The sequence below is a fragment of the Eptatretus burgeri genome, chromosome 13 (assembly GCF_056783735.1).
Source record: "Eptatretus burgeri isolate ZD-2024b chromosome 13, Ebu_testis_v1, whole genome shotgun sequence".
NCBI lineage: Eukaryota > Metazoa > Chordata > Myxini > Myxiniformes > Myxinidae > Eptatretus > Eptatretus burgeri.
Genome location: NC_140973.1, coordinates 75,054,506 through 75,080,826, shown reverse-complemented (window position 1 = coordinate 75,080,826; position 26,321 = coordinate 75,054,506). Strand labels below are relative to the sequence as shown.

The following is a 26,321-nucleotide window of genomic DNA, read 5'->3' as shown; positions in this document are numbered from 1 at the left end:
AGGGAAGAGGGCCCTCCCTCCAAGAGAGAAAGTGTGGTTGTCAGGACGAGTGTGAGAAGTTTGCGTCCTGAGTCTGCTCGAGTGCGCGTCTCTGCCTGGGTTTGCGGCGGACTGCATCCCATGCTTCGGAGGTGTCTCGTCTGGCCCGTTACAGCGAGCGACCATTTTTCATCGAGGGAGATCGCTTTGTCTCGCCTCCTCTGGATTCGGCTGCCTTGGTCCGTCCTTTGGCGACCGGACTTCTGGGAAGGGATGGACGACCAGCCGCGCGCTCGCGGCCAGGTAGCCAGCCGTCCTGACTCCCAACCGAACTATCCTCCTCGACTGGAGAGCCGAATAAAGACCCGATGGGGTCCATTTTCTTTTTGGGTGTGTGTGTCTGTGTGCGGGCCTGTCTTGCCTAAGTAGAATTGTTAAGTGCTTTTTGTTGTACATTATTTCCCTTGCTTGGTCGTGATAACTCTGCTCTTTGTGTGTTCCCTTCCCCCTATTGTAAATAAATTTCCCTATTGTTTAATGTATCAGCTCGTTTATGTGCTTCTTTCATTGGCTTAGCATGGTGCATGTTGGGAAATTGGGAAGCGGCAAATTGTGCATTTAGTCCGACGGGTCTTGGTAACCATCCGCTCAGGTTACGCACGGTTCGAGCACGATAACGGCTCGTTCCGCTTGAGGCCTGCCGAGGGTGTGAATTCCCCGGTAGCTTTGCCGCGTGGATACTTAGGTATATTGAAGTTGGCAATTAACCCTATTCCACGCGGCTGGATTATTGGCGATTCACGGTCCTGTAAGGGACCCGTGCCTTTCGGAGTTCTCAAAGAAGCACGATCTAGATTCTGGGTGTTCGGTGGAGCCGACTCTGCTGCTCCACCTAGCGGTCGTGCTCGCGGCCGACACCCGGCCCCACAACAATACATTGTTGAGATATCCAAAAAGAGCCCTGTTGGTAGGACTAAGGTTAAGGACCCCAAAGAGCCTGAAGACTCTTCAAGAGCCCGAAGACTTCAATACCCCAAAGACAATTAAGACCCTTTAGATCAATAAGACCCTTAAGACCCCTTACACCCTTCAGATAGATTAGACAGCTTGGATCCTTGACCATTTTTGGGGTACAAAACTGCTTCAACCGTGCTAAACTTCGGGATTCTTTTTAAAATATACGACCTTTAAAATCGTTATTTTATTTCAATTGAATAATATACCTGAACATTGCGCTGGGTAAGGTGTTGTACAAACTCTCTCGCTTTGTAAATCGTTTTGCAAATCATCTGAGATTATTGTCCAATGCAGATGTGTCAACATCCCTTTCAGCTTTGAACCAACCAGTGCTCCCGGATGCAGCCACGTTATACAAGGCCATGATTGAAAGCACAACATAAACCTTACAAGAGGAAATGCTACAGAAGGAAAACCATACGTACAGGGTAAGACGAGAACGAATGTGCCACAACCATCCAAGGGTAATGCATGCCGTTCTCACACCTGTAAGAATATCAAGAAAAAACTCAGGGGGAACAGACAAGATGGTGGAGGGTATGGACTATAGAAGAAGGAAGGATGATGGGAGTATGGAAGGGGGGTAGGAAAGGGGTTATGTGGAGGGATGAGGAAGGAAGGAGCTGCTCACACTTCGGCACAGAGATTTTTTAAGCAATGCAGACAGACAGATTGGTCTGCAAGGAGCCAAGGATGCACAGTGATCGAAATATAAACACACATAAACGAAACAATTACAGACTATACAAACGAGGAAATTCCGATGTTGATTCATTGTTCGTCTACATAACACATCGAGGGGTTGCTTTGAACTCAGGTTTGTTGATCGACTTGGAAATGAAGTTGGTCACCGTCTCGGGCCTGTCCCAGTTAGATGTTGGTTGGTGCTTTGAAGATGTCACCCTAAGGCAGTTCATTTTCCCAAAGGAATTTTTATTACGAGGATTGGATTTCACCGGTGCCTTGTACTCTAGCTAGAGGTGTTTCGTTTTAACCTTCTGCAAACGAAATCATCGAATATCTCAATAACAGTAATGATAGCAATAAAAAGAATGCACCTGCAATAAGTTGAGTACACCTGTGACCTTTAATCGTGCTCACAATTATATCGTCTTACAGTTCGACAGGATGATGCAGAATTGGGTCACGGAGCTTTCTTTGAACTGTGTTGTCTGGGTTCGATTCCAGACCAGACTATAAACGACCCCGCTGGTGCTTCGTCGGCAGGGTGTTGCATCAAGGAGTATACTCTACGTACGTAAAACCGGGTGTCTCGTCTGGCAGCATAAGTCAGCGGACGCTGAAGATCTCACGGTGTGTTTTGCGAAGAGCGCGCGAGCTATCGCAGGCATCCTGAGAGTTATCGCAGGCATCCTGAAGAAGTTCAGAATTCCTGCTTGTGGCTCCAGCATGGAAGGAACGGCAAAACACCCATTGGAATCCGAGATGTGAGTCTGCACTGTGGCAGCACTGAACCTGCCCTTGGGCAGACCACCACGAGAGAAAGTTTCCAAAAAAGCAAAGAGAGAAGTTTTGTTTTTCATCGAAAAGTTATTAAAACGACCTCGACGGTGTGTTATGAACACAATACTCGTATTTCAATGCATTGCATCCAACGGTCCACTTAGCGTCGAGGAACCAAACGAACTCCACGTTCATCTGAAACGACTATTTGTTCTTCACTTTCTGATGGCAACCCTCAAAGTTGGCAGTGCCATCACAATGTTATTGCACAAGTTTGAGCGAATGCGTCTCCGTACGTTAGTTCAACACCAGCATCCGACGCTGTGCAAGCATTTCTCATTAAGCGCTCTTCATACGGTATGTTGAGTCGAAACAGAAAGACATTAATCCGATATGTCCAAGACTTTCAACAAAGAATCAGCTGTACAGGAGTACAGGGATTTGGGGCTGCAGTGGCTCAGATGAAAATGTGTTGGAGTCCAGGGATCGATGCGGGTCCTGAAAAGGCAGTGCAACGTGACCCTGTAAAGCGGTTCATGTAGAGGTGGTAGGCCTAGGGACGAATATAGGGAAGGCAGGGGAGGGAGGAAGGGAGGTCGGTCTGCTTGTCTTGGAACTGTTTCAGGTCTCAGGGCTACGAGCCAGGCAGCCTCATAACCACATGTCGACTCCTGCTCTGGCCGTGCAAAATGTGGACGGTTGGGCTTTTATGTGGAGGATAGGATGGACAAGCAAATTGATGGGTTGATGAATGGTTGGATGGATGTAAGGATGAAAGGTTTTCATGTCAAATGATTGATGATTGGATGCACAGATTAATTAAATAATCCATGGACGGATTCAGACACTTTAAAGAAGAGATAGGTTTTGACCATGTGAGGGGCATTCGGCTCAAGGTCTGGCAGGGTGTACCTACAGGTATGCACACTCGTCTCTAAGCTAACTAGCCTAGGTTCGAATCCTGACTCAACTATAAACTGTGATGTGTCACAGGTAGGGTGATTCATCAACGTGTGTCGTCCCTCGGATGGGCGTTTAAAGAGGAGTCCTGTCTGCCAGCATTCGTTGGTGGACATTGAAGATCGCATGGTGTCCTTTTTTAAGAGCAGACGAGCTATCACCGGCACCATGAACAAATTCCAAATTCCTGCCCGAACCGACAGAGGGCACTGCATCATCAGCATCACCGCTCCCCCAGCCATTGATGCTACCCCACAGCCTTGTGCTGCAGACAAACGAAGAAGTGCTGCGAAAGCAGCCCCGTGGCAGGGATTACACGAGGTGGTTTGCCTTTGCCCTCCCATGGGTTATCAGGGCAGAAATTCGAAATTTGCTGCATGTTGTGGTGATAACTCACCTCCTCATAGCAAAAGACACGGTGGGATATTTTATGTCCACCAATTCATGCCAGCAAACGGGACACCCGGCTTAAAACATGCATCCAAGGGACTTGGTGACGCAACACGCCTGGAAAGAATCCGATAGTTGACAGTCGGGTCGGGAATCTAACCCTGACTGCACTGCTCAAAGATCAGGGCACTCACTCTACCTCTGCCCCATCCTCATGTCCGGCTCAGGTGTTGTTGGTTTGACAAACCAAAACACGAGGCTTGATATGACGACTCAGCTCGTGTGAACAATAACAATATGTGAGTGGTGGAACATACCAGATAAAAAAGGACAAAAGTAAACACTAACTCCTCCTTCATGCGCAGCACACAAGGCTGTGGGTAGCATCATTTTCTGGAGACAGCTGTGCCCTGTGACCAATACTCCAGTACTCATTCACCAACCTCAGAAGGATGACAGGCTGAGGCAACCCCAACTGGTGTTAATTCAACAACATGTCAGGGGCTTGAACTCAAGGATCGACAAGGATCTAAAGCAACTAAAGCAACCATCCATTTAAACCGTTAAGCCACCACCAAGCCTCAATTGTGAACTGATTTCTGGCGATGTGGAATTAAGAAGGTGGGTGTGCTGTCTGTGGATGGACTTATCTCCACCAAGGAGATATTTTAAATTTAGGTGGGGAAACATACAGAACAGGCATTCCAGATGGAGAAACTTTGGGAATTGGAAGGAGACACTTTGGCGAATCCATCTCCTCCAACGTACAAACCCCCTCCCTCCCCACTCCTGCTCGGAGACCCGACAAGGGTCTGATGGGCCTGCAAAATGGCAGTGAAAGAGGGAATCGTAATCGTTAATAATTGGGAGGAACGGGAGAGTTGAGTTCATGCCTTCCTGCATTATATCTGTGCATACATACCTGCTTCCTTGTTACAGGTGTGTCTACCTGCCTCTGTGTATGCATTATGTGTACGTACCAATTTGCATCCCGAGCTGCTCGTTTTCCTGCCTGCCTCACGTTAGTCTTCCGTCTTCCGTACCTTCCTCATTCTTCCTTCGTTCGACCCTCGTTTGTTTCCCAGTCCCAGTCGCCTTGGTGAACCCTGAACCTCCCTGTCGCGGCCAAACCGCCATGACAGTACACCCATTCATAATCACACCTGTCCGCCTGCCTTTCCTTAGCGTTGCAAGATCCAACTCAATGTTTGGGGAATATGCCGCAAAAAAAACAAAAACCAACATGAAGTGCAGACCAAAGAAAAATGAGTCTCCTCACCTTCCATCAATTGAGAGAGGGAGAGAGGAAGAGAGAGAGAGAGAGAAGAGAGAAGAGAGAAGGAGCAAGAGAGGAGGAGAGAGAGGGACAGAGAAGAGATAGGGGAGAGAGAGGGAGGAAGAGAGGAGGAGAGAGAGGGACAGAGAAGACAGAGAGACAGAGACAGAGACAGAGATTTTTCCCGACGACAGCGTGCGTCATTGGGGTGAAAGAAGATTGGAGGCACCTGCCGTTGTGGGATGGGGGTTGAGGTTGGGTAGGGAGGGGTGAAAGGGTACAGAGGGACGCTTGGGAGGTGCGGAGTTGTGCGTGCGCACGTGATTTGTGATTTGCGGTCTCGGGGCAAAGCCTTGCAGAGCGAATCGTTGCAGCAGGGGAATGAGGAGGTGGGGGGAGCCTGGGGGTCACCGCCCAAAACAACGCTCTCTTTCTCTGCGGATTGCCGAGTGGGGAAACCAAAGTGTTGTTCAACTGTAAATGTTCCCCCCACCGCCCCCCCCGCCGCCTCCCCCGTCCTTTATACCTTCTCTCCCTATCAAGCCAACACTCGAGCCCCCGAGCAGCGAAGGGGTCTCCGATTGCAGTTTATTTATTTAATTTCGTTGCGCTTTTTTCCAAAGTTTTTGCGTTTTTACCGAGAAGTCGTGCGGTCGACGAACGATGTTCGAACGCTGCTCTCCGATTGAGTCACGTCCTTACGGAACGGAGAGCGGAAGGTCTGCAGAGGGAGGGAGGGAGTGAGGGAGGGAGAACGACGGGCGCGCGTTTTTTGGAGTGCGTTCGAGGAAAAGACTCGTGAGAAAAAGGTTTCCATCGAGCAAAACGACGAGAAGGACGAAATTTGGTGTCGGAAGAGATCGAAAAAACGCGGGAAACCTTCCAAGGAGAACAGCTTGAAAGGGTGAAAAAGTTGGACAACAAAAGGAACAACAACAAAAAAATCAACAGTAAAGAGTTTTTTTTTGTAAAAAAAAACAAAAAAACAAAAAGAAAAACCCAGAAAACAACACAAGAACCGCTCCCGGGAAGACGGGAAGAAAAAGAAAGAAAGTGCGGACGAGCAGAGCGAGAGGGAAAGTGAAACAAACGAAGGAGCGACAGGGACACGCGAGGTGGAGGGAACGCGGACGTGTGGGAAGACGCCATGCGGCGCGCGAGCCTCGCGCTGCTGGCGCTCGTGGTGCACGCGAGCGGGGCGCGCGCGCGGCCCGCTGGGTGAGGACCGCACGAGGAATCTTGTGATCGTACATGGACTTGTTCCTTGGTTTGTGTGACCGTGAAGGTTTGTTACGGAGTGACTGGTTCACTTCAGATTACAACAATGGATGGTATGACCGGCCCAATGGGATCCGACTAAAAGTGCAATGTAAAGGTCGCCGCCATCCTTCGGAGGGGATGTAAAGCCGGCTGCCCCGTCTGCAAGATGAACTTTATGATGTTAAGGTATGTTTCGCAGGACTGAGCTCTTTGGGTTGGTTTTCCATGGCTGCATCGAGTGTAAGGTTGACGAGTTAAACCTTTCACTGTATTGCTGGTCTGTAACCTCTCGGTCGGTCCGCCGTGGCTGCCCCCATGTCGCTGAATGATTTCGAACCCTTTAACGGGAGATCCCATCACAATGGTATTCATTCGTTGCATTTATAAACACAATGTCAATTTTCAAAATACGCGTGTGTGTGTGTGTGTGTGTGTGTGTGTGTGTGTGTGTGTGTGTGTGTGTGTGTGTGTGTGTGTGTGTGTGTGTGTGTGTGTGTGTGTGTGTGTGTGTGTGTGTGTGTGTGTGTGTGTGTGTGTTTGTGTGTGTGTGTGTGATATTAAAGTTGTGCTGCACATCATTGATATAAAGTGTATCCCAAACATTCTCTCGTGTGATCGAAGAGTAAACAAGTCTGTGTTGGCGGTTTACACCCTGCACGTGCGTCCCATGGTCCCGCAGCGCCCGTGCTGGGTGTAACCCCCGTGAGTCTCATCAGCACATGCTGTGACGTCATAGTCCAGAGGTACACGCCATGCAGATGGTCGGCTGGGCATTCTCCACGTCGTTCGCATTTTCACATATAATCGACCTCATGTTCGCATTGGATGAAGAGCAGAGATTCCACGCTCGCGATCCCGAGACATTAATTTATTTATTTTCCGTTATATGTGATGTTTATTTAATTTGGAAAAGATGATCACTCCTTATTTCCCTTTTAAAGAAACTTCAAACAAAATAGCTTTTGTCAGTACTAACCAGTGCATAATATATCCGTGTGTGTGTGTGTGTGTGTGTGTGTGTGTGTGTGTGTGTGTGTGTGTGTGTGTGTGTGTGTGTGTATGCGTATGTGTATGTGTTGTTATGTATGGCTTCCTATTTTGGACGATGGCGCAGTAATTGGTCTTTATTTTGATTCAATTACGCAGGAGGATCTCGTTCGGCTCATGGGTAATGGTTGTTTGTACTCTATGGTTGTTTGTACTCTATGGTTGTTCGTACTCTATTCTTTTTAAATTGTAAGCGTTAACCAAAGAAGCATTCTCTGGCAAGGCTCGGGCGAGGCTCGAAGTTAGTTTGAACCACCGACCAAGCACATTCAGAGGGGCTTTCACCCATTGTGCTCCGAAGTCTGGTGTGTAATATTTTGCTTTTAATTATATTTATATATATATATATATATATATATCGTTAGGTGTAGAAAAACAATGTGAGTGAGCATGTTGTTCGTATAACTTTTTGAACACTCCTCGTGGTGCTGAGAACCGATGGGTTGATACTGTTGGCTCATTGCTCGAGATTAGAAATCAAAGTAAACCGACGAAGTGGAACTTATCGTTGTAAAATGCTCGGGTCTTATTTTGATGTTCTTTTAAACCGCCCGGTTGTTTTCTTTGCTTCTGCTTTACTCGACATTTCTTGTTTACATTGTGTCGAGTACACAGTGATGGGAACGGGTGGCGCTGCTAGCAACCGCGTGGGAGGGAAGGAGGAAGGGAGGGAGCGTGGAGGATGGGGGGGAGGGGAGGTGGGCTGGAGGAAACGGGTAAGGGATTAGATGGGTTGGAAACTGCGCAAAATCGTTTTTGAGAACAAGCTCCCTAACGAACAGGCGCATGCACGGCAAAAGTGGTGAAAACACTAAAACAAAAGTTCCCCATTAAAGGGAGCGACACACCCACCCATTAACGACACCGTTAAACGGGAGGCCTGTACTCGAAGGCTGAATGCGTGCTTTTGTTTCGGACACACGGGCCTTGTACCGTTACATTGTGCACGTTGGCACAAGGAAAAACGCTTGTGACGTAACGCTGAACGCAGCACATTTTGGCGACTCTTACAAACGCGTCCAATTGGCCGCACATCATTGTCTGGACTCCAGAGCTCTCTCTCTCTCTCTCTCTCTCTCTCTCTCTCTCTCTCTCTCTCTCTCTCTCTCTCTCTCTCTCTCTCTCTCTCTCTCTCTCTCTCCCTCTCTCCCTCCCTCTCTCCCTCTCTCCCTCTCTCCCTCTCTCTCTCTCTCTCTCTCTCTCTCTCTCTCTCTCTCTCTCTCTCTCTCTCTCTGTCCCTCTCTGGCGGTGTGCTTCGCTGGGCGGACCACCAGGGAAAACAACACCCCATAGGAACTCCTCATGACACCGAACATGCTTCGCCTGGCCTTTTGGAAGGGTTGGCCGATCGGACGCAGAGGACGGTTTTGGCTGCGATGCGCAACTATCACACGGTCTTGATCATCCCAGCCGCAGCCCCCACCCCAACCCGGTTACCCCTCAGTGTAACCTGGCACGGTGTGTGATCGACCAGTGTTGTTTTTCTGTGCATAGTGGCTACACACGCTAAGTAGAATTAGTACGTTTTGATGGGTTCGAAACACTTTGCACTTGCACTACAAATGCACAGGGAATCTCTCTTGTTACCTCCACCATCGAAGGTGAAGGAGGTTATGTTTTCACCCCTTTCTGTCTGTCTGTTTTTTAATTGATTTTGTGATTCTGTCTGTCTGACTGTCTCCGTGTGTGTGTGTGTGTGTGTGTTTATCGCATCCAGGTCACAATTTTAAACCGATCGTCACGAAACTTCACCACATGGTAGAGTTTGTCAAAAGGAAGAAGCACATTGTTTTTGAGGTCGAAAGGTCAACATCGGCCAAATGTCAACAACTTTGATGAGATTTCTAAGATCCTAAATTTTCATCCGATTGGCTTGAAATTTGAAGAGGATTTGCAAATCAGATCACTGAATTAAACCACCAATTATTTTTGAGGTCAACATCGACCCAAAGGTCAACATAGGCCGAATTTCTAAAATTGTCAATTTTCATCCGATTCACTTGAGATTTGAAGAGGAGTTGCATGTTTGGTCAATAAGTTCAACCACCAATTCTTTTTGAGGTCAAATTTGTTTTATGGATTTTTCAAGTATCGTGCTCTGTACAACATCTTCCTCTTGTTTGTTTGTCTGTTTGTTCGTGTGTAGGATATCTCAAAAAGTTGCACACGGATCCGGATGAAATTTTGTGGGTAGGTTGGGTGTGTGACAACGAAGAATTGATTGAATTTTGATGAAGATCCGAATCCGAATCCGAATCCGGATTCGAGAATTATTTAAGCGATTCTTCACCATTGAGAGATAGGGCGAAACTAATATATAGCACGATATCTCAAAAATTTGTGGACGATTTGGATGAAACTTGGTGAACAGTTTGGGTGTTTGCCAAGGACGAATTGATTCGATTTTGGTGAAGATCCGAATCCAGATCTGGATACGATAATTATTTATTTTTTATAGTGATTCTTCACCATTGAGAGATAGAGCCAAAACGATATAGTACTTTATAGCATGATATTTCAAAAATGTATTGGGCCTGATATGTTTTCGTGGATCAGGCATTGCATGGCGGAGGTATGCACTCTACCAAGTGCCCTTGTTCCCTTTAATTTTAGCACCGAAGTTTCCCAAATGGCTGATGGAGCAATTCCTTTTAAAATTATTTATTTCGAGAAACACTTTATTATGCATTTAGTTTGTCATTGGTTAACAGGATGGCCTTGAGATACGACACACACTCTTGACTCTAAGCTGTCTAGCCTGGGTTCGAATCCTGACCCAGCTATAAACCATCATCTTGGTGTTTCACACGCATGTTGATTCATCAATCTGTATGCTGTCCCTTGGATGGATGTTAAGGATATCATGGTATCCTTCATGAAGAGTAGGTGCACTATCACCTGCACCATGAACAAATTCCGAATTCCTGCCCTACACTACAGGGGCACTGCATCAGCGACACTGTTGCACCCTTAGTCAATGATGCTATCCCACAGCCTTGTGCTGCAGACGAAACAAGAAGACCATTTGTCACTTCACCAGGCTTGGTAAATTCACCACTACCACTATTACTCCTATACAACTACTATACTCCCCAATTTATTCTTACCTTGCAGGATCGGCTATGAGCCAGAAGCAAAACAATTGGTCATAAGTACAACTCGAGGGGACATAGGCTCACGAGGATTTTCTTGAAGTTCTCGATCCCCAGAGATGGAAAATAAGTGAGAGCAGTGAAAAACATTTTACTTTCTCCTTTCCCCCCAAATGTTTAATTTTTCCTTATTTGTTTATAAGGCAAATTTTCAGGCTGTTTGATTATAATAGTATTATATTTGGGTTACTTTCGTTGTATTGCTTTTGAAAAACAGGAAACTACATATTCTTGGCATCAAGACAACATGTCCTCTAATTCTGTCAGTTCTCATGATCAGCCATTGATGACGTGATCAATGACATCATCAAAAAAGCTGAAAGTCAACTGAAAAAATAAGCTGATGATAATTGTTGAAGATAAGTTTCTGATTTTGTATACCAATTGCTTTTGATTGCATCAAAAACATTAAAGCTAACAACAACAACAACAATACCAACAACAACTAGAAAGGCACTCAGTAGAACGCATACCTCCACCAAGCTAAACAATTTAAGTTTTCTATCCCACTGATCGGCCTGATCTGCATCCAGACCTCCAATATATAATCAGCTTGTTCTTGTCACCTCTCCAACTCATCCACCAAGTTTTGTCATAATCCATCCACAGCATTTTTAAATATCATGCTCTATTATCGTTTTTGGTCCGATCTAATCTCTCAATGGTGAAGAATCACCAATAAAAATTGAAAAATTCTCGGATATGGATCAGGATTCAGATCTTAACCAAAATCGAATCCATTTGCCCTTGTAGCACACCCAACCTGAAAACCAAGTTTTATCCGAATCCACCCATAACGTTTTGAGATATCCTGCTCATAGACAGACAAATGGGTGAAAACACGACTTCCGTCCACCTTCCATGGCAGAGGTAACTAGAAAGGATTTGAAAATGCAAAGTCCGTCCGGGTCTGCTTTGTATACTGACTTCTTCTGTATGTGAAACATTGCAAAAGCAGATATTTAAAAAAAACATACAAAAAAAATTGACGATTTTAGGTGACCTTGACCTTTTGACCTCAAAAGCAATAGGCTTCAGTGACACAATATGCAAACCCTGCACAAATTTCAAGTCAATCAGATAGAAATTGAAGATTTTGTGATCTTGACCGACTTCGACCTTTTGCTCTCAAAACAATCGGTTTTAGCGTTTTATCGATTACAAGGAAATTTTTGCACAGGAGGAGGCCATTCGACCCATCACGCCTGCGCCACACCAATAGCAGATTTAATAAATCCATGAATACCCCTTCCCTTCGTGTGCTGCCTTTTGGCTGCTACACTGGTGCTCATTTCACTGACTTCTGAAGGATGACAGGCTGAATCAACCACCTGGTGTTAATTCAGCAACCAACGGGACTTGAACTCGGGACCCAAGGATCACAAGCCACCACCCGAACCACTAAGCCAACACCAGGTTTGAAATGATGAACCAATGCAGTGTCAGACTCAATATGTAAATTCTTAAAATATCAGGTCATTCAGATGAAAATGACAATTTTATGTGACCATTGACCTTTTGATCTAAAAAAAAAAACAATCAGCTTCTCACTTTTGATTGGTGAACCAATTCAGTGACCCAATATGTGAATTCTTAAAATTCCAGGTCAATTAGATTAAAATTTGACTTTTGACCTTTTGACCAAATTATTAATTTGTCTTCTCTATATCCTCATACTAATGCGTTGTTGAAAATTTGATGACAAAGCTCAAAAGGTAAAAAAGTTATGGCCCGGACAGACGGACAGACGGAAGTGATTGCAAAACCCTGTCTCCGCTGAGTTGGGGACAGGCTTAAAAAGGGTTTCATTCTGACCCCTACATCACACCCCCTATTGCCCACATATGTACAGTAAGACACCACATATTTTGAGAGGTTAGGTTTCAGAAGAACTCACTAAAATCAAAACATGCAAATATGATACCTGTTTATAGGATAAGATTATACGATGATTAGAAAAAAAAGTTGAAGTACCAAACCACTCCACAAATTCTCAACTTACTCATTAAAAATGATGTATGGATGCCTCTAGATGTAGCTGGCAACACTTCTGGCGAGTGTTCCGTAAGCAAGTAGCTTATCGCTTTCCAAGTGGCTTGCTCGTTTCAAAGCGCTCAAGTAAGAATTCCAACAGAACGGAGTGCTCGGCACCGCTTAACAAGATGGCGGTCTCCATGGAAACAATGCTGTCGTGATACGAGAGCAAATTCTGCCCAGGTTGTCATTTTTGGTTTTCCTTGATCCTCTTGCATCAACTTCCCCAAACAAATTGATTGTGTTAGCAGCGGCTACAGAGTACGAGGAAGAGGGAAAGAAAGATAAACACAAGCAAGAATTGCTTTGCAATGCATGTCCCCAACTGGTCCCAATGAATGTTTAGGAGATAAAATCTCATTTGCATTGAACCAAAATGAAGAAGACAAAACTCTCTCATGCACCGTGTTTGGGTCTATTCGGCAAAATAAAAGGAAGAGCGATTTTCATTTACCGATATATTTTGTAGACGAGAAACCAATAAAGACAACTGGGATAACAAACCGAAGATAAGATTAGTTTGCTTTAACGCACGCTTGAGCCGATACTGGATTTTAAATGAAGAAGAAGAACTTCTCTACTCCACCGGTGTTTTGTTCGTTTCTCGGCTTTGCCGATTTCATTTTTAAAATAATCCGATGTACATACGTGAAGCAAAAACATGCGTATGGCTTATGTGCATATATAACACATCGTAGTTATATACCTGGAATCATTACAATTTCACTGGGCCATAGACTAACACCTTGGCCTTAGGCCTGAGGCCTGCCAATCTGTGCTGCTTCATGTAATGGTGATGCGTGATTTTATTGGGGTGCAGTCAGGCCAGCCGTCCAGCCAATGGGTGTATAAAGCATTGTGGTGGAGTAAGGGCAGCTGAACACTGACCTGTGTATAATATGTGATATTTTCTAAGTCTAAAAATGGCATAACTCTGTGAAAAATTGACGAAACGCCCTGAAACTAAAACTTGTTTGGTAACTTATAATAAAGCCATGCATAAAGTTTCAGTTGAATAGGTTAAAGGAGAAGTCTGAAGACGACGATGGTTCACGAGCGGTATTTGACGATGTAGATTGTTTCAGAAGTCAAGGATGAGACAATGTGATAATGTTTGACCAAGTTATAAAAATGATCAACATGATGTGGTGCGAGTGACAGGTTATTAGCTGCAAAATGTCGAAAACCCAGTTTCGTTCAACAACTTTCAAAATTTGACCTTTGCATAACCTTTAAAGGTCACAAAACAATGTTGTGGACATTAAAATAAGGAAACAGGATATGTGCTATAACTTATTGGAGTTAGTTCGTCGAAGAAGGTCGAAAACCCGGTTCGATTCCAACAACTCTGAAAATTTCACCTTTGTGAACATTAAAGGTCAAAGGTCAAGGATTATGACCTTTGGTGCAAAACTTCCTCTGGAACATTCCAGGAACAATATAACGTCATATAGGCTGTATGGCATTTCGCACTCCTCAGATTATCCATACTTTGATGAAATCAGCGTACAAACAAACTTGAAGGGGGCGCCACGGGCAAGGTGTTCGAGATAGAGCAAAATGGTTTCAAGACTTTAGGTGGCGAATGACCTCAAGATTATGCATAAAAAATATTGTCATCCAAATTCTCAAAGTTTGGGCGGTCGTATGATTTTTATGTCAAAATTCGCAATTTTCTAAGTTCGTGACCTTGACCTTGGGACTAAAATGAAAAATCGAGCTCCGTGGGGCTATGCAGGTGCCACTGGGCTAACCAAATACCGAAACCCCTGCCAGATTTGACAAACCCCTCGGAGAAGATGGATTTTTATGTCAAAATCGCAATTTTCTAAGTTCGTGACCTTGTGACCCTGACCTTGGGACGAAAATGAAAAATCGAGCTCCGTGGGGCTATGCAGGTGCCATTGCGCTAACCAAATACCGAAACCCCTGTCAGATTCGACAAACCCTCAAGGAAAAGATGCAAATTGAAATCGGCTACCCCCTAAAAACACGTTTTTTGGGCGTGGCTCCGCCCATAATGGGTGCACCACGCCCATTTTCAGGAAAACACAACCAGATCATGATATAAACCTCCCACCAAAATTTTATCAGGATCGGATCAAAACCCACAGAGCTATGCTCGGGACAGATACAGACAGACAGACATTCAGACATACAGACAGTCAGACAGACAGACAGACAGACAGACACACAACAATAACGAATATAGTGGTCACTTATTTTTTTCGTGAAAATATTTTTTCGTGAACCAATATGGATAAAAAAAATGTTGGAAAAACACAGGTGAGCTGATACTGGTGACGGACGGACAAACGATTGTCCCCTCCAGAGGAATTGGTGGGAGATTAATAAATGGGGAGTCAGGAGGAGCTCCGCTCCCCTGCCAAGCATATTTATTGACCCGAGCACTGTATGTTCTGGGGATGGGGGTTTTGCATGTTTTTAGCTCTTCTATACGATTAAATGTCAGTGTGTGTCCCTCCATCCGTCAGTCAGTCCATCCATCAGTCGGTCCGTCCGTCTCATCCATAACTCCAAAACCATGAAACCGGGCAGCCTGAAACCTTGCATGTATACAAAGGGCGCTCCAAGGTAGAGCATGAATGAAAACTGGGTATTTGGGTTAATTTATACACCTCTTTTGAACATAATTAACGGCCTTATTTAATGATACTTTATCCTTATGTAATTTCATTATCCTCATTTAATTATTTAATTATCCTTATTTAATCATATAAGTTACCAATCAAGTTCGAGTTTCAGGGCATTTGGTCAGTTTTTCACAGAGTTATCAAGGCTCATCCTCGGTCACCTCACTGTCCCTCGCTGGGGTATTCATTCAGCATTTTGTTCAGCCTTCTCAACAATGCCTTGACTTGGAACAGGCCAAAATTATTTCTTCACAATTAAGTTTTTCTTTTCCACTTTCCTCACTCATATTTCTTCTCCCCTTTCTTCACTCTTCCCCCCTTTCTTCACTCCTTCCTAGCTTCTGCATTCCTCCCTCCCTCTCTCCTCTCTCCCTCTTCCTCTTTCCCTCCCCTCTCTGGTCTCTCCCCTCTCTCCCTCCTCGCACTCCCCACCCTCCTACCCTGTCTTTCTCCCCCTTCCCTCCATCCTCTCTCTCCTCTCTCGAAAATAAAAGTATGAAATGCACGTTTCAGTAATATTCTGAGTTTACATAACAGGGGTATGGTTCTGAACATTTCATTGGTTGTAGTATCGTTTTGAATCCGACTACGGTGGCCATTTTTGTTAACCTCCCCTAATTGCATTGAACTTCTTTTTCTTCTTCTTTCGGCTGCTCCCGTTAGGGGTCGCCACAGCGGATCCTCCCTATGATCCGCATAGTCATTTAGCACATGTTTTACGCCGGATGCCCTTCCTGACGCAACCCTGGTCGCCTCTTACGACACAGGGATATGGTACACCTATTTTAACCAGGGTATACACCGGCCCAGTACACTGGTACTCACTTCGCCGACCTCAGAAGGATGACAGGCTGAGTCAACCCCCTGGTGTATTAATTCAGTGGCCCAACGGGGCTTGAACTCAGGACCTTTTGGATCCCAAGCCGCTGCCCTAACCACTGCGCCAACACACCAGGCTCCCTAATTGCATTGAACCACCCTCTCCAAATCACCGACTCCACTTGCCGAGCGGCTTGCAAAGCAGCTGCAATGTGGAATGACTAGCTTGGAAAGCGATAGCAAGCCGCTTGCTAACGGCACACACCCCTGGTCACGCTGATCACAGAAAAAATGGAAACTGAGTTGGAAGGGTGATGTATGTGCTTAATCATGGTGTGCACCTTCACACACACACGCAAACACACACACACACACGCGCACACACACACACACACACACACACACACACACACACACACACACACACACACACACACACACACACACACACACACACACACACACACACACACGGGCTTCCCTCGGATGAGTGAAGGATGAAAGGAGGAACGAGGAAGATGGAGTGAGGGATAATGAGGATGTAATGAGAGATGGTAATTGTAGGCGATTTATCAGAGCTGTCAAAACAGACCGGTAAATCGTTCACCTGGGACATCACAGCCGACACCTGCAAGGGTCTACACGAGGGGGATGCGATACGGTCAGTTCATTCATCGAAAAATGGAGAAAAATGTATAACAGCAACCAAGAAGTGGGTAAATAAATAATGTTGACAAATGTCAGGTTTTAAATGTTTTAATCAATTTTTAAATCCTCGTGGAGGATCTCTAAGTCTTACTCACGTTGTTCTTCTTGTGGACTTTTTTGTTTCACAGCCTACAGTTTTCATTGAAATTTCCTGAAACTTGGCGTATATATGTAGAAATACTCTGCGCAGACAGTAACTATCTCCGATTGTGAAAATTCCTCCGAGAAAAAAAGTTATTACGTCAAAATATCTCCGCTAATGGAAATCGCCTAAAAAATTATCTCCGAAACTAGGGAAGCTTTTTGAATTCTGTTTGTGGGAATCGAACAGGGCATTAGCAGAGATGAATTACCGCACATATGATGCATCACGATGACGTCATATCAATTTTTATGACATCATTCCTATTTTTTGACAATTTTTGTTTCACAACCCAGAGTTTTCATCGGATCTTCGTGAAACTTCCCATGTATATGCAGAAAGCCCACGCACAGGCAGTAACCATCTCCGATTTTGGAAATTCTTCCTAGAAAAAAAGTTGATGTCATAATATCGCCGCTAATGGAAATCGCCTATACCATTATCTCCGAAACAAGGCAAGCTTTTTGAATTTTGTTTGTGGGAATCAAGCCGGGCATTAGCACAGATAATTTGTCGCAAACCTGATACATCACAATGACGTCATATTCGTTTTTATGACGTCATCATTCAGAGGACGAGGATCTTAGCTCATTTGAGCTTGTTATTTGGGTAATTTATTTATTTGTTTGTTAATTTTTCTCCATGGAGGTGCCAGGGCAGCCTGCCCCGGCACCACTACACGCAGCTCCTGTTCAAGACAACATTCCAACATCTTTCTCTTCTCCAATGCTGTCAGATTGCTTTTTAGCTTCTTGATGACGTCATCAGTGACTGGTTGCGAAGATTTTGATGGAACTCGAGTGCATGGGACGGATGGTAACAAGAATATACGATTTGCAGATGTTTAACAATCAAAACCAGGCAAGAAAACATAAGAAAAGAATAAGTACAAGCAAGTCCCAAAATTTTAGCCAAATCAGCAAAAAAGTAGCAGTTCCAATTATGAACGAAAAACAGGGAAAGAAAAGATTTGTTTTTTTTCACTGCTCTTACTTGTTTTCCAACTTTAGGCAGTTTATAGCTGTGTGGACATTCCAACCCAAGCCAGACAGCTCAGAGGCGAGTGCGCATACCTCTAAGTCCTGAACTATCCTGCGAGCCCCTTTCATAAGGTTTGGAAAGTCCTGCTGCATGATCCAAACGAATGAAAAGCAAATTCCGATTCCAAAATCTGTGAATTACTCCATGTGATCGTTATCAAATAATTCACTTTTGTACAGGGAGAAGAAATCACCACGAAGGAGGAAATGCGTCGAATTCCCAAACATTTATTGATTGTTCTCACCAGGAAAGCATGTCAAGTTAACGATTTTAATCACCACCAAATGTACTTATTCTCAGTTTAATATGGAAGTTTCACTTTTGCTCTCTTTATCAAGTTCTCATGTTAGTTAAAACGTTGGATTCTCATTTTTATATACTCAAATCAATTGGTTATATGAAGTTATTTGAGATCAACGTGACTATGTGTGAATACGAGGGTCTTTGTGAAAATTGGTCCGTTGGACCAAATTTTCATTGGTCTTCACGGCCTTGGGAGTTTTTGCGGGTTTGAACAAACACAACAAGTTTCCCAGCCTGGAAGCCTTGGAACCCTACTACTACTACTACTACTACTACTACTACTACTACTACTACTACTACTACTAATTAATTGGAGGTTTATCGGGGTCTTGGTGGTCTTGGGAGTCTTTAAAAGGTCTTCAAAGGTGTCTCAGCAGTCTAAGTTGGGTTAAAAGGTACATTCCAATAGTACGTGATTAATAGACGTACGTAATTAATAGACACAAAAATCATGACACACACACACACACACACACACACACACACACACACACACACACACACACACACACACACACACACACACACACACACACACACACACACACCTGATCCATTGATAGTCAAAGAAGAAACATCACGTGAACATGTTATTTGATCCCGTTTTTGTTTACAATGATCTAAAGCTTGTTGAGGAGTTTTCACAGACATTGGTTCACGTACAAGTACTTTAACCTGAACTACAAGGGCGTTGATAGACATCGGTGCCATGGTGCACGTGAACATGAATTACAAGGACATGGCGCCAGTTTACGGCACGACAAGGACTTCAAACTCAAAACCCTAAGATCTTCGACCAACCACCTTAACCATGAAGCCAACACGAGGTTTAAGGACACGTACTTGGAAAAAACACAAGGACATTAGTACACGATGGACAAATCATCATAATATACTGTATTGTACTTGAACTGGGGGCCCTGAGTCATTGGCGAGGAGTTCAGATGGGGACCTCGAGTGACGACAAAAGGTCGATCGACCCAGAATCGGTTGGAGGGTGCTTGCTGAGTCTGGTAGGTCAGTGGTTTGAACCCCAGCCAGGTCTTTCCAACTACTTTTTAAAAAAAATGTAAATTGCCAGTCCCTGCCGAGTGCTGCTGCTTCCCTTGCTTGACACTGAGCATTTAAAAAGGGAGAGAACACGAACAATACTGGCCTCCTGTGTTGAAATTCCATCGAGATTGTTCTTCAACCGAGTCATGACGTCGTCCATAGTTTGATATTTAGTTTGCGATGACGTCACCAAGCTGGGCCAACACATGTTTTAATGATTTTTTTTTGGTGGAATCCAACATGGCCGAAAGAGAGCTGCAGGGAAAGAAGAAGGTTAAGAGCAACCTGCTGCAATCGGCTAATGGAACCCCTTAAAGGAAATATACAAAAGATAATTACGATAAGCTGCTTGTTTGGTCTGAAGTCAATACAGTGAGTCTTGATACTGTCATGGAAGACTTTAATTTCTGCTTCCTCTGTGGGATGTGATTTTGTTTGGACCTGCTGTTTCTAATTGCCCAAACTGCTAGTCAAACATGGCGTCTCACAACGCGATATCGCTCGCCGCATGCATTGACGTCTCTGTCTCTGTCTCTCTGTCTCTCTCTGTCTCTCCTCCAGTGCCAACGTATGTGGGGGTCGATGCTGCCCTGGCTGGATGTCGCGGCCTGGCCCTCTGACCTGCACTGTCCGTAAGTAGCTTCTGGGCTTCTCGCCGTTCATGAAGTCTGCCAGGAAACATGGCACCGGGTCCGGTCGAGCACTACCAGACTTTTTGGCTAAATATAAGAGCGTCTTTCTGCTCTTCTTGGATGATTTCATTGCCTGTCTTGTAAAATACCACCACAGATGATCTCATGTGCAGACATTTGCATGGTTGCTCCCCCCCCCCCGCCCCCGCAGAGCTTACTTTCGAGGGGTCTTGTTTTGACCTCAATTGCTGTATGCATAAGTTGCAGTGGAGAACAATCATGTTGGCTGGGATGGGGTGGGGGAGAAGGAAGATTGGGGGAAGGAGGAAGGGGGAAGGGGGCAAGGGGAACGGGGACACTTTATATCCACAGTCATTGTAGAAATTCATTGTCCTAATTAAAAACAGCCGGTACTTTCGCGGTCCGCTCCTGGGCTTTGCTTTTGGATGCAAAACATCATTGGTCACAGTTGATTGTTTTGACCAATATTTGGACCGATCTACTGGCGGAGGGCTCGTAATCACGTGCACCGCATGTTCCGATTTTCGATATACCTGGCCCGATGGAACCATTGAGGTCCTCGATTTGGGAAGGAGGTCTTCACAGACCATATAATAACAAGTGTTGGTACCAGTTATGTGCCATTGAAAAAGCTGTTGGAAACAACTACGGTAGATATGAATATCTGTTTTCATCGAGACTTCTTTGGGGGGAGAGAAAAAAAATTTGGAAGCAAGTCGTACATCGTCCGGCCGTGGGACCAGGCAAAAGTGAATTCGATAAACCAACTGCAGTATTATGTTGCTGTTTCGGTTGTTTTGCGGATTTGCATTTTTAGCTCTTTCATGCGTATGGACATTTGAAATTTTTGAAGGACAACATTGTTTTGATCATTAATATTTACCTGCAGCACCAAAGGTGGACGGAGGTGACGTTTTCACGTCTGTCTGTGAGCAGGATATCTCAGAAGTTGTGTATGGATTCGGACGACATTTGGTGGGCAGGTTGGACATGTGACAAGGACAAATTGACTCGATTTTGGTGAATATCTGGATCCGGATGTGAGAATTTTCAAAGTGATTCTTCACCATTGAGAGATCGAGCCAAAAACGACATATGGCAGGATATCTATGAAAGATATGGATGGAATCGGACAAAACTTGATGGATGACTAGGGTACACGACAAGAACAAGCTGATTCTATTTTGAATCGGGTCAAGATCCAGATCCGGCCGATCATTGTGATACAAAACATAAACTGTACAGCCTGGCGGAGGTATACGCTCTACCGAGTGCCATTCTAGTTTACTGTTTACATGAGACCATTTCAGACCGTATTGTGCAGAATAACTGGTTAGTATTGTCTAAGCATTAGGTTTAAATGTGAAATTGGCAATCGTTATTGAAATGCCAATAACTATGCAACGTCCTTGTTCCCTGCAGCGATTTGCTTCCCACCATGCAAAGCTGGGGGGAGATGCGTGTGGCCGGGGGTTTGTGCCAGCTCAGCCCATCCTGGGCCACTAGGGGGGTCTTTCTCAGGATTGCCTGTTACCTCAAGATCCGGGACAGGAGGACGAAGGCAAGCTGCAAAGGAGTCACACCACATTCTGAGCCATGTGGTTGTGGCCGATTCAGGAGGAGCACCACGTTTTGCGACACTTGGGGGTAAATCGGTAGAGGAGGGTCCAGCGCTAGACCTTGCAGCGGCAGCAGTGGCAGCGGCTTCAGGGGGCCCAGGACCCCCTGCCCACGTGCTGCAGGCGATGCGAGATGCTGCACAGCGCCTGCTAGGGTCAGGCAGCACCGGCACCGTCATGGTAAAGGTGCAGCGGCAGACTGTGGATCCTCGACACTGGAGGCTATCTGCTGCCACATCACCTCATCTTGTCCACTCTGTAAATCGTTTACGAAATTCAGTCACCAATGTTAACCTTCATACAAATGCAGCTGGCACCTCTCAAAATCATAATATCCTTCCTCATAAACGTGCGAGACCTCAAGAATCACGGACCTCCCTTACCTATGGCCTTTACAACAATGTACTACCTCCTGGCCCTCCTGCACCTCATATTCCTTCACTAACGCCGAAGGGTATCTCGCAAGTGAGCCAGGTTCAGGTCATCTCTCCCTCCCCGAGTTGCGGTGTGCGCTGCAGTAGGGGTCGTTGTCGAAGAGTTTGCGACTCTACGAGCAGGACACCCTCTGTTGCGAGACAGAATGCGCCGCACGTACGGATATGTGAGTCAAACCTACCTCGCACAGCACAGTCACAGCAGCACCTAAGTTCAAGTCAAGGCTCTGGATGAGAAACAAATCTTTCCAATTATACAAAATTATTCATTCATTTTATTATTTATTTACTGGAGATGAACCATTTATATTCCATCCACAGCTTCTCCACCCAGAAAGCCATTTCGACCTCTGGTTACGCAGCGATGGATGCGACCACCTCCGACGCTGTCACCGCAGATCGTCTGTCCCAAAGGATTTTCCGCCGACGAGACCGGGTGGTGCCGTGGTAAGCATGGTCCCAAGAGCATTTCACATCGGTACTTCATCATTGTCTTTCTTTTCTTTGTCCAGCTATTATCTGTTTAATCTTCTCCATCTCATGATGTTGGATTATCGTCACTATTGGCTGCAAAGGCTTTGCGAGTCGTCTCCCATGGTGGATACTATTCGGGCTGGAACAGCTATCTGTTTTTACTCCATGTTTTAGCCGATTACCGACATATTCTGTAGAACACACTGCTTAACCTCACTCTCCCCCCACCCCTGCTCTTCCAGTCGGGCTTGGAAGATTATCCCCACATGTCCCATCACACTCTGTTTCTGTTTGTAATCTCGATTCTTCAAAGCTTCTCACATTTATCTAAGTTGTATGTAACCCCATGTGTTATCGTCATAATCTCTTTCAGTATGTTGCCTTTTTTGGACACAGAGTCGAGGCTCATGGAAGAGTTAGTCCACTGAAGGGATCAGGATGTATCAGAACAAAGAGGAGAGTAGACAGAGAGTGAGAGAGAGAGAGGGGGGGGGAGGCAGGGCCAGGGGGTGGGAGAGGTACTACCAGTGCAGCTAAAGGACAAGATAGAGGGAGACTTGGACAAGCAATGGATATGGGGAGGAGTGGGGAGCAGGAAAGGATGCATGGGGGTGGATAAGATGCATGCAGAAGAAACTCTCAGGAAGGAAATATTGGAAATTTTGGAGGAGGAGAAGTTGGGGTGATGGAGAGGGGGGAAGGGAGGGGTTAACGAGCAAAGAAAAGATCATGCTTTTGGATTGGGGATGGTCTGAGCTGGTGGTGAACAGCAGTTTTGAAGACATGGAGAGAAGAATGAGATTGAAGAGAATGTGTAAGTATGTTCCACTGGTGGGTGGAGGGGGGGGGGAGGAACAAATGAGTAAATGAGTATAGATGAGCAGTGATCCTGGATTTAGGTTGTTTCACCAGAAGGGTTAGGACAGAGGAAGAGCTCCTTGTGAGCCAATGACCATCCATTTCTAGTGCCCAACTGTGTCTGCCGACATCCTCCTGCAGTTGCGTTACCTTTTTTGCCTTTTTAGGAGGTTTGTGACAGGATTTGCTCTATGGCCACCGTAAAACACTTCATTCCACAAAACCCACAAATGTAAGGAAATATGAAGACCCACTCCGTGGGAGTACCTCCTGTGCAGCTGCCCTCCGCAGGGCAGCTCACCAGATGACCGGATTGGGGCAAAGCCTTTGGGACCCCCACTCTTTGATGATAGGAGGAAAACTAAAGGGTAATTGCGGTGGTGTGTGGCGGAGTGGTACTGAGGTGTCGTCCATCAGACTGCGGTCTCCTTGGATTAACCTGAGGCTGTCCCTTCGGGTGGGTGCCTGGAATGTCCTACCTCTGTTATCATCTGAGCTGAAGCATTTGAACATCGGTATTGCAGCATTCTCTGAGGTTCGGAGACTGGATAGTGGCGAGATCATGGCGGGTGGTTACACCAACTATTGGTCTGGTTGCTCTGATGGTTACCATGCCCAAGGAGTTGCTGTTGCTGTGTCCAAGAAGCTGACTCCAATGATAAATGAGGTAACACCATTCAATGAGTGTATTATGAGATGAAGGATTCGTCACTCCTTAGGTGTCGTTTCCCTGGTCTCTATATATTTTCCGACTGAGGCAAGTGATTGTACCGTGAAGGATGCTTTGTATGCCATGCTCAAGTCTCTGGTTGATCAGCGCCCCAAGCGAGATACTCCTCTCGTCTTGGGGGATTTCAATGCATCGACTGGAACTGATAGGGATGGTTATGAGGTGTGTGTTGGTCCCCATGGGTTTGGAACTGTGAACCAGAACAGCACTAAGTTGCTTGACTTTGCAAAAAGTCATGGACTTAGGGTGGCCGGTTCATAATTTCAGCACCCACAGGCTCATCGCTGGACTTGGTATTCCAACACTGTTGGTGTGGCAAAGGAGATTGACCATGTGCTTGATGATGGTCACTGGAGGATGATCCAGAACTACAGGGTCGATTGCAGTGCTCAGTTCCTCAATTCCAACCACAGGCTTGTTGAAGCAAATCTGAAGTTGCAGCATAAATCCGGGAGAATGGTGCTATTCCAGCCTCAGCTGGATGTTGGCAAGCTCAAGGATAAGAGGGTAGCTGAGGAGTTTGCGAACAGGCTGAGTGGGGATTTGGGGGTCTGAATGCTTTAGGGAATCCTGAAGAGTTATGGATTGCCTTCAAAACCACCATCCTTGATGTTGCCGGTAGATGTCTTGGAACTCACCGTAGGGTGAAGACGAATTTTGTCTCTCAAGGGACACTGGATACCATTGACCAGAGTTGCAGGACCAGGCTGAATGGCAGAGCTGAGCTGTCCAGGGAGCTGAGGTGTAAAACTGTATGTGTGCTAAGGGTGGAAAAGGAGGCCTATGTGCGAGGAATTTGTGAGGGGGTAGAGCATCACCTGTGGTCAAGTGATTCTCATCCTACTTACAGGGGAATTCGCGCATTGCGTTCCTCCAAGCCCTTCCCTCGGTGTACTGTAGTTAGAGCAGAGGGTGGAGGGCTCTTGACAGAGGATCCCAAAGTGAAGGCCCGCTGGGCCGGTTACTTTGAGCTGCTGTACCAAGCTGATCCACCAGCTGTCGAGTAGGATTTCAGGGGTGTTACTTTCCCTATTGCTGACCCTCCAATCAACTGTGATCCACTTCCATTTGTGCAAACACAGGCTGTGGTGAATCGGTTGAAATGAGGTAAAGCTCCTGGGATCTGTGGCATCCATGCTGAACTTCTCAAGGCTGGTGGAAATGCTGCACTCGTGTCGTTGCATGCAGTTCTGTGCTCTGCCAAGAACACAGGTATCATCCCAACTGACTGGAAGAAGGGCCTTGTTGTCCCTCTTTGGAAAGAGAAGGGTGATCACCAGGACTGCAACAACTTCTGAGGGGCGACGCTGCTCTCAGTGCCAGGCAAGGTCTTTGCACAGTTAATTCTTGATAGGGTTCTTCACCATCTGCTTCAGCACCAGCATCCAGAGCAATTAAGCTTTCCACCAAAGAGGTCAACATTCGACCGTATCCTTGCTCTTTGGGTCCTCACCGAACACAGACGAGAGTTTTGGCAGGTGCTGCTTGCAGCCAATATTGATCTCTGCAAAGCGTTTGATTCAGTGAATCGGGATGCTCTCTGGAGGATTCTTGGTCTTCATGGGGTGCCACCAAAAGTGATCAATCTGATGTCTGAACTCTACTCTGGGACTGAGAGTGCTGTGAGATGGAGTGGTACCATCTCTGACTTATTTCTAGTTGTTCGTGGTGTTCATCAGGGGTGTGTACTGGCCTCCACACTTTTCAGCACTTGTATGGACTGGATTCTAGGGAGGATGTCGGAGGGATCAAGTTGTGGTGCATCTTTGAGAACGTCAAGATCTCTGACCTTGATTTTGCAGATGATGTCGTCATTTTTGCTGAGATCTGGGTATCCCTTTGGGGGCCCTCGAGGTGCTGAATGAGTAGTCGGAGCCACTGGGATTATAGGTTTCCTTGGTTAAAACTAAGATCCAGGCTTTGAATGACATCTTCGACCCTGCTATCTTGTCTGTACCTGTTTGTGGTGAAGATGCTGAGGTCATGGAGAGATTGACTTACCTTAGCTGTGATATTCATGTCTTCTGCTGGCTGTGAGCCAGAGGTCAACAGACATGTGGGTTGGGCCTGCGGAGTCATGGTTTCACCGGATCATGGGGTGTGATGCTGCCGGTACCTGTGCAGGAGGACGAAAGTCCGAGTCTTCAGGTCCTTGGTTTTTCCAGTCTTGCTCTACAGATGTGAGACTTCGACTTTGACCAGGAATCTGAGATGGAGACTTCATTCCTTTGCTACCAGGTCTCTTCGGAGAATC

The 26,321-nt window shown here is 45.8% G+C and overlaps 1 protein-coding gene and 1 long non-coding RNA gene across 3 annotated transcripts in view; one reads left to right on the top strand and one right to left on the bottom strand.

Annotated features, from left to right (window-relative positions):
• LOC147014806 (uncharacterized) overlaps nt 1-5,571 on the bottom strand; it is a 30,921-nt gene extending 25,350 nt beyond the window's left edge. Inside the window, exons 1-2 of the long non-coding RNA XR_015050917.1 lie at nt 5,090-5,571; nt 1,422-1,482 (exon numbers count right to left, since the gene is read on the bottom strand). This is a non-coding gene — a long non-coding RNA (uncharacterized LOC147014806). The remainder of the gene's footprint in view (nt 1-1,421; nt 1,483-5,089) is intronic.
• Nucleotides 5,572-5,612: 41 nt separating this feature from the next.
• The window catches only part of LOC147014804 (uncharacterized), a 109,184-nt gene continuing 88,475 nt past the window's right edge, over nt 5,613-26,321 (top strand). Inside the window, exons 1-4 of one of the 2 annotated variants that reach the window (XM_085853087.1) lie at nt 5,613-6,304; nt 19,861-19,931; nt 21,375-22,172; nt 22,327-22,452. In XM_085853087.1, the coding sequence (XP_085709213.1) occupies nt 6,234-6,304; nt 19,861-19,931; nt 21,375-22,172; nt 22,327-22,452 (1,066 nt within the window). In that variant the 5' untranslated portion in view covers nt 5,613-6,233. The remainder of the gene's footprint in view (nt 6,305-19,860; nt 19,932-21,374; nt 22,173-22,326; nt 22,453-26,321) is intronic. The other variant, XM_085853086.1, reaches the window with a different exon arrangement.